At 38.7% G+C, this 9,150-nt stretch overlaps 1 protein-coding gene across 2 annotated transcripts; it reads left to right on the top strand.

The window, feature by feature from the left end:
* The first annotated feature begins 2,140 nt into the window (after positions 1-2,140).
* nudt19 (nudix (nucleoside diphosphate linked moiety X)-type motif 19) lies at positions 2,141-8,444 on the top strand. 2 transcript variants are annotated; one of them, XR_009389359.1, is made up of 4 exons: positions 2,141-3,007; positions 3,685-3,892; positions 4,453-6,935; positions 8,372-8,444. XR_009389359.1 is itself a non-coding variant. In XM_059323981.1 (3 exons), exons 1-3 carry the CDS (start codon positions 2,216-2,218, stop codon positions 4,641-4,643), a joined length of 1,191 nt encoding a protein of 396 aa, XP_059179964.1. In that variant the 5' UTR covers positions 2,141-2,215; the 3' UTR covers positions 4,644-6,990. The 2 variants fall into 2 exon arrangements, 1 of the variants encoding a protein (XP_059179964.1); XM_059323981.1 differs by lacking the exon at positions 8,372-8,444 and having other exon boundaries at positions 4,453-6,990.
* The last annotated feature ends 706 nt before the right edge of the window (positions 8,445-9,150 follow it).

Raw genomic sequence — 9,150 nt, 5'->3', positions numbered from 1 at the left:
ATTAGTTGTTAGTATGCTTTTGTCACAGTAGTGGGCCATCAATCATCTTTGGTATGCATGCTATCATCCAGCTGGTCTGTCAATCTTTTGCAGTGGAAAGCATGAATCCATTTGGGGCTTTATTCACACTTCACAGCATTGTTGTTGGTGAGCAGTACTTGGAATGGAGCACCTGTGCTGGAGAGTGTTTCTTTTCTACTGTTCCAGGTAGCCGAAGTCATCTGGCTGGATGTTGTGGTAATCAGTGTTGACAGGAGCGACAGGCATCTATCACTTGTGAATATAGGGCTGTGACAGACAGACATAATTCTTAGTATTCTTCATTAGTTAGTGTGAGAGTTTTCCATCATTGCAATATTTAGAGGTGAATGCGAGGGAAAGGCAGCAATAGGAGCTGCCACTGGTATGCCCATTATATTCACAATAACAGTCAATTTTTTTTTTCCGGTTCTCTCCATTCTGTCTTTGCACAGCACCTGCAGATTGATTATGGCAAGGCGTATGAAAGTAATGTTTAATCTGAATTGCCTTACATAGTTTTTCAATAGGTAGAACTTTAACCCAGCCGAGGGGGAGTTGGTGGGGCTTTAACCCAGCCGAGGGGAATGCCATTGGCACTCCCTCACTAACACTGGCAAGTAACAAAAAAAACAACCCTGATGTAGAATAACACAATGGAAAACACCTCATTCACAAAGCAAGGTTGTCTCTATTAGAGATTACAATGTGTATTTGGGAGAATTCCACTGTGCAACAATACAAATGGGACAGGCTGGTTATTTATACTACTTTTGTACTATTTTAGGACTAGACATTACTTTGCAATAATTAAATACAAAGGAAGACTATTGGGCAGAATATAATTCTATTTTACTGGCCTTTTAGCTATTACACAACCTGATCCATCTTACCATATTGCGAGATTGTAAAGCAAAAAAAAAAAAAACAACAACAAAAAAAATTTGAGATCAGATTACAATAGCCTACTCTACATGTTAGTCTATCCATAATCACAAATAACAGAAACGATACAACACATAGCAACAGCAATTCAAGCTTTATGTATTAAAACTCACCAGAACTGCCTGCAGCACAAACTAGCTTTGTTTAAATGAATTCCAGATGACTTGCTTTACTGTGACTATGACTTGTTGAAGTGATTTTACTATTATAATTACAATCATCTACCAGACAAGCTCTAACAGTAAGTTCCTTATTTGTTCCACATTTGTTCCCTGAAATCAACTCAAAATCTTCTGCGCCTTATTGTATTGTTACCAAAATGGATAAAACCAGAGGTTCACTTCACAGTTTACTGAATACAGTAGTTTAGCTGCTGAGATCTCTGGGCTTCCTGATTCATCCAACATGTTGAGGAAACATAATGTCACATTGTTAAAATAATCCCCTAAGTCATTTTTTTGTCATAATTGTTTTTTTTGCCTAAATCATCTCCTCATGATGCCGGCAACCTATGGTAAAATCGCCTACATCCTAGTTGATCAGATCATGTGATTTTACCCCTTTAAGATCATCACTTCTTTGACAATTTGCCACATTTATATGCATCAAATAAGAACCCAGTAAAGAAGAGCTAGAGGGAGATTGTTTAGTTATCAGTTTAGTTTATCAGTGTTTTATTGTTGACACTAATATAGGTAACACTTTACTCTAAGGTGTCTACATGAGAGTGACATGAGTGTGTCATAAACATGACATGGGATGTGTCATGAACATTAATGACACTTTGAAGTAACATTAATGCTCATGATACGTTTTATGTCATGTTTCTGACAGGCTTGTGTGACAGACCCCTTCAAAATAAAGTGTTACCATATCTTGCTTAAGAAAAAATTGCCTAAGTCATTTATTTCTCTTTAGTTACATAATTTACACACAGTGTTATTAATATACCAATAGCCATCCTTTGATATATGCTTTTTGAGTGAAATGATCAATAAATGTCATATGTTACACTTTTGGTGAAGTTTTTTGTAAAATGCCAGATAACATGGCAGGTTAGCTGTACAGCTGCAGCACTGTGAGTCATCCAGTCTGCAGGGGGCGATATCAGCTCGAGGCCCATGCGCTCGTGTCCTTCCTGAATGTTTTCGTCACTTCAACCAAAACAAATGTCGCGAGTGGCTGAGCAAGAAGGGAGTCTAACTTTTACAAACGTTTAGTGAAAATTGAGAAAACACTGTGGTAGTTTAGGATGAACACCACTTTGAAGCACTGGAAGGAGGCGGCCACTCTTATTTTAGCCGCAGGCCACAGCCGCGGGGCGGACACTTTATCGTCAAGGACACCACTAACAGCTGCTCCAGGTGCACCGCCGGACAGCAGCTCCGGACCGTCACACCTGCCGCACAAGTCCAGCTTTGACTACGATGTTTTACTGCTTAAACGAAGCGGCAAAAGTGGATTTATGCCTAATGCGTATGTGTTTCCCGGTGGCATGGTGGACCCTTCGGACTTTTCGAGTGAATGGCTCGACATTTTCAAATCGTTCAGGAACTCTGCTAACTTTGGTTTGAGAAGTGTCACCCAGCCGGTGCAGACTCGACCTCCACTGTTCGCCACAGACCGACTGAAACTGGGCTCTCCTATCCCGGGAGAGGTCGCCTTCCGGATCTGCGCCTTGAGGGAGACGTTCGAGGAGTCCGGTCTGCTCCTGGTTGTGTCTAAACTAGAGGAGAGAAGTTTGTTAAAAAGCATAGAGGACAGGTATGCCACTGACCAAGCACAACATTACAGCTTAAACGACCTGTGCAGTAGTGAACTAACCAAGTGGAGAGCTCTGGTGAACCAGGACCCCTCCAACTTTATCAGGATGTGCAGAGAGTTGGAGGTGTTGCCCAACATCTGGGCTTTGCATGAGTGGAGCAACTGGCTGACCCCCATAGGCCGGTACGGTGCGAGGAGGTACGACACCGCTTTCTTCATGTGCTGCCTGCAGGAGATCCCACACACACTTGAAGATGAAAAGGAAATAGTGCGCTTTCAGGTGATGCATGAAATTAAATCATTTTTTAAAGCATATTTATAGCAAATGTTAACCACAGTGCTTTACAGGGCAATCTACAATTTTATAATATAAAATACTTAAAGATGAAACAATAAACTGATAAATTCATAAAAAAAAATAATAATCACAACTGTTCTGATGATTGAAAAAATAGTTATGTCATTTTTATTCTTGCAGAAGTGCTAAACAATTCCCATTGCTGCAGCTTCCTGCATAACCTTTCTGGTTCAGTATGTCAGTCAGTGAGTAACAAGAAAATGCAGAACAGAAATGCCAAACCAGTTTGAGGTCATTAAGAAACAGTGTCCTATAGTTTCTCCAGATGCTGGAAATTAGATTAACAAGTAATGATGTGACTTTGGACTTTAGGGAATGATGATCGCCAGTTTTTTCCTCGACATTCTGACATTGACTATGAAAACCTAGGCACAAGACTTAAATTAATCACCAACAGCTTGCAAAGTGCACTGTGGTTTTCACTTTGGGCGCAGTGTTTGTTTCTCATTAGAACAGTAGCTCTGGTTGGTTTCTTCTCCATAACAACAGCTGATCAAATTAACAGATACAAGAGGATTTAGTGCTATTTGATATACCAAAACTAAAGGAAAAAGGCACACCTGCAGATGTTAAACATTTACTCCCTCTTTGTGTTGCAGTGGTCCACACCCTCAGAGGTCCTCAAAAGCTTCAAGGCACAGGAGGTTTGGATTCCCCCTCCACAGTTCTATGAGCTCAGCCGTATGTGCCGCGTCCCTTTGTTGAAAGACCTCCACAACTTCTCCAGCCGGCGTGCCACAGAGGGCTGTGAAATGTGGCTGCCAGTTGTTCTCCAAAAAGATGATCCCTACATATCACTGCTGCCAGGTGCTGATTGTCTATCCCATCCAACCCACAAACCAGCAGAGGAGCATGTTGAAGTTACTACAAGGGAGTTTTAACTGGTTATGAAACAGCCTCAATTTAATATTGTTGCCTTTATTTGACGTAAGCAAACGTGACGGAGTCGGATTCTGACGAAATAATGCAGGTTCAAAAGAAACTCCTTTAGCTGAAGACAAGCTTGTGTTTAGGAGGATTTTCCCAGCTGATCAGCATTGACTTCAGCTCCTTGTAGTAACTTTAAGTAAATTATATATTTAGTGCATCTTTACAATGTGATGAATGAATGCTAAGTGATATATGTTTTTTATAGAATGAGGTGAAGAAGTATTGAGCAAATGACTGATGTGTTGTTGGTTTTGGTCTTTACATGGTATCTGTTGAAAGCTTAAAGTATCATCTACCATCAATTCAGCCATTATAATTTGATAATTTCCTAGTTTATGGAGATCATTTAAGTGATGGGACTGTAACACAAATGCTTATTAACCATTTATTGCTTTCTCCATCTCTGTCTGCTCTCTTGGACACTTCACTCTTCCCAGGTGACAAACACTACCCAGCAGACACTCCAGGAGAGGCTGAGGGGGATCCTCAGGATAATTCTGCTCTGCACCGTATTGTGGTCACAGATCCATACTCTTTAACTCTACAGATCACCATCAAGCCCAAGTATAATCATCTGCTTCCTGTTTTAGAGCGCACCTCCCCACACGACTCAAAAAGTCAGCTTTGACTTGCCCGTCCTGCTGTACGAGCCACATAACTCCTGCAATGAAGCAAGACAAGTGAATGATAATATCAGATAGACCTTTTATATAACAGAGATTTTGACTTGTCATAGTAGGAGAAGGTTTTACCGATAACATTAACGTTATTTTAGTCACCATTACATACCATTTTGTTCAATAAGAAAGTTATTGAAGAGGGAACATAAAGCTCTCTATGCTAGGTCATTTTTCGAATACTATTACCATAATCAGAATCTTATATATGTTTATATTCATATATAATACCTCATTGTCAGATGTTTTTTTTAGCCTATCTGAGCTATAAAGGAACAACAAAAACACTTGTAGCTCGCAAGCCAATTATGCCTGAAATCACGCTTAGTTAGTACTGCACATGTGCAACTTTCAATAGAGATGAGAAGGAAGCAAAGTGGCGCACCCGTTAGGGACTTTTATCATTTAGCTCTGGAAAAAATGATCACTGCATCTGAAATCAATGATGGAAGTAGTTAACAAGTGTGCCATTTTGCTTCTTTCTCCTCCCTGTTGAGAGCGACACATACACGGTACAGATCTGAATTTATTTTTTTTTAGTTGCCATTGCACTTCTGTTTTCTACTTTTACTGTACTCTTTTTTTTTTTTTACTAAAAAGTTATTTTTCAGTTTTGACTGACCAAACCATACCCACACATGGTTAGTACTAAACAACTGTTTATAAAAAGATTTATGTATTATTATACATATGATTATAATTACATTTTGTATTTCACTGGTATCTGATCCATTTGGCAGATACACAAGTTCAGACGGATAGATACTTTATTTAAAATCAAGAAAATTCAGGTATCCAGTAGCTTATACAAACATACTGTTCAGCAAACAGTACAGCAAAGAGCAAACAGTACAACAAGACTTGTTCACACAAAACTGTTCAAAAGTCAAAGATAGAAAAATAAAATACAGTAAGAGTAAAAATGCAGAAAAGTTTCAAAAAAAGTTTCAGTGACGGAATTTAAAATCTGAATTAGAGATGATTAAAAATACGCACTGAAATAACTTTATAAAATATGAGATGGTGAATAATAATTATCAATAATAATAAATACTGTAGACAAGTGCAATATGGGCTAATGAAGCCAGTAACTGAAAAGACATTTTGGCGGTTTTGGCGGTTTTGGCGGTTTTGGCGGTTTTGGCGGTTTTCCCCCTGTATAGACAGGCATATGGCCCAGGAGACAACAGACTTGCTCCGTCTGTCTGCTGAGCACTTCAGTGACAGCAACTGGCCACTGAACATGCTCCTCTGTTTTCCTGTTGTGCTGTGCAGAGGGTGACTGGTATTTTCCAAGGTGGAGAGCAGTTTATTTAGAGGTACTGTACTGTAATCTGTGCCAGGAAGAGGGAAAATGGCATCGGAACATCTCTACTGGCAGCATATCCAGTTGAACTGACTTCCTGCAAAAGTTTACTGTTTTCAATCCTTAAGCTGTGACACTGTGGCACATGTACAATGCCAGTTAAATGGAATCCAACCATCAATAATGGTATTATTTACACCTTACCTCATGTAACATGTCAAAATGAGTACTGTTGAGAACGCTTATTGGGTCCTTTTCAATGACAAACTTATTTCTTTGGATCTTAACCAGATGTTAACGAGAATGTTGCCATCACTGCCATCAGATCTAGAAAGACCTGTTTCTCCATAAACTTCCTCACCTTTTTTTTCTTGTTTTATATGTAATGTGATATTATCAAATAAGAAACGCTTTCTAATGGCCTTATTAAACAAAGGTTTAACTGAGATACTAATTTATATTTGCAGCACAATTAAAATGAGAAGCCCTCTGTAAGACTTGAAGTGGTTCAGGCAGAATTTGATTTAATGTAGCTGCTTGGTTTTGTTTGATCAGTGAAGCTCTGTCTCTATAGAATATACTGATTACAGAAAAAATATGACAGTAAATCTGATAATGTTATAATGTTTACCGTGCCAAAGCTAATGCCAGGGGCCCAAAATGAAAAGGGACCACACTGGCCCACCTATGGTGAAATATAAACCATCATAGATTGTGCAAACCTATCCAGCCGCCTCTTCGTCAGCTCTGCTGAATATATGTTGTAATCTTCTGATTGACATTGTCCAGTGATGGCATGTGACTAGGATAGAACAGTTTCTGTCCTGGTCCTTCTGCTAACTCTGTGATCTGGCCTGCTGTGTAGTGTCCGGCACTGTGGTGACTTTTGTTTCATAAAGGCTTTGCTGGATCCTGGAGTTCTCCGCCGCTCAACCAGGTGACATTTTATGTTTGTAACTTCCTGTGACAAATAAAATGATTTACATTAAGAATCATGTTGTGTGGAAATAAATACTATGTTTTCTTCAAGAACTTCCAAGACAGACTTTGTCTTTACATTTTAGTTCGCTCAACGCTATGAAAAATTATAAAGTAACCATTTTATTTTTAACTGAGTTAAAAAGTTTGTAGTTTGTAACTATAGTAACAGACTATCAAAGGGATGCAGATATGGTGATTCCTCTCAGGGGGGTTCATATGTCAGTGATGGAGGCACTGCAGGGCTTCCTCCCTCTCTCCTCTGGGTGTCTTCCCTGCTCACAGCAGTGGCCTTCATGATAAATTGATAACTCATAAGAAATAATCACTGTCAAATGGATTGTACCCCATGTCTGCCATTTATGAATTAATTTATTATTAAAGGGATCAATGTGCTCATTATTAATTAGTTCTTTTTACTGATGCTGTCTCACACTGGTTTAGGGTGATTTTGGTTTGTGATGCACATGAAAGCATAGTGAGTGAGCTAAATAAAACAGAATAATGACTAATGGGTGCTTGACACATTTCCATATCTAGTAGCAAAATGTCTGCTCCAAAAAGACAAATTATGTAAATATAAGAGCTACACAAGCATCACTTATAATTGGTAAAGGTGATATAATGCAATGGAAAGTTGTCATCTTAAATTATTCTTTTTTTTTAATGTATTTGAAATATACATTTACATATAAGATCTACTATAAAATAGGCAAGAATATGGAATTACAATATGCATAATGATACTGGGATTACAATTCAACATATTGCAATATATTGCGATATTTAAAGCATTTTTAAATTTCATTTTAGAAAAACAGTTGAATACCCCATTATGCAGGGGTTTTTTTTAGAAATTATTTTTTGGATTTTTTTTTTTCGGTCTGTCTGCTAAAAATCTTTTTATGTAAACTATTTATTAAAAATGTATGTTTTGTTTTTGAGACTCAATACAGTATTAAAAAAACATAATATCGTGATGCTCCACTGTGTAGATATTTTCTTACACCGCTAATATATTTATATAGATATCCGATACATTATGAGGAACACAATGTATACCAAAGAGTATATGTAGCATAACAAAGCATTTTTATCATTTTTATTTTATAATTCTTGTGCTTAACTTTGTTTAACCTTTTAACTTGTTCGATGGTGCTGTATCAAGTCCCATTTCTATGCAAATTGTACAATTGATAAATAAAGCAAATCAGATTCTGATTATGGTCATAAGTCTCATATGGTTCACTTTAGATGTCACAGAGCAGTGGGCTGTGAGAGAGGAAGAGGGGGGGGGGGGGGGGGGATCTATATATGGAGTGATGAAATGTATTGATCTGAGTCTCTGTTTAAAAAATAATTGGTCATCATGATGCTGCTGCTTGTTTTCTACAGTGAAACCATAAGTCACTATGACCTGATTGGAACTTTTCTAAAAATGATGAGACACATGAGAACAGGTCAGTAACTCAGTCTGATTTTCATCTGTTTTGACACATTTGGTCGGCTTCAGAGTGCTCTGTGTGTGTGTGTGTGTGTGTGTGTGTGTGTGTGTGTGTGTGTGTGTGTGTGTGTGTAGGATGGTGGTGGCAGAATAGGGGGCGAGTTGAAATAACACTGCTCAACCTTCTGTGCTGTTTGTGGTGGAGAGTCCGTTGAGGGTTTCTATGGCAACTCCACAGCCTTGGAAACCCACCATCTTCGTCCAGATGAGTTGATGATGCGGCGGTCTGTGTGGCAAGTGTGTAGCTCGCCTCTATGTGAACCAGTCTGCTTAGATTGTTTGTTTCCAAGCGACGGAGTGAAGTGAATAAATGGCTCTGTCATGCATAAGTTCATATAAAAACGCCTCCGATCGACTGTAGAGAAAGTCAACTTACTCACCTGGAAAGGGCCAATTTTTGTACCTAATGAAGCACATACTCTAAAACTTTGATGCCGTGGCTATTTTGAGAAGCAGCTTGCATAGCAGATTGCAACAAAATCTTTTCAGTCCCCCTGAAAGTCTCTTAAAGTTGCATCAAAGTAGACTTTTTCACGAGGGACAAATTTTAAAGAGCAGTGCTTCAGCAGGCTTTATCTCCTCCACTATTTGAATCCCCTCCCTTCTTTCTTCCCCATGTTTAATTAATCGCCTTCATATTTTTGGAACTCTGGATGACAATGTAAGTCTG

The sequence above is a fragment of the Centropristis striata genome, chromosome 2 (assembly GCF_030273125.1).
Source record: "Centropristis striata isolate RG_2023a ecotype Rhode Island chromosome 2, C.striata_1.0, whole genome shotgun sequence".
Taxonomy (NCBI): domain Eukaryota; kingdom Metazoa; phylum Chordata; class Actinopteri; order Perciformes; family Serranidae; genus Centropristis; species Centropristis striata.
This window is presented reverse-complemented; position numbering and strand designations above follow the sequence as displayed.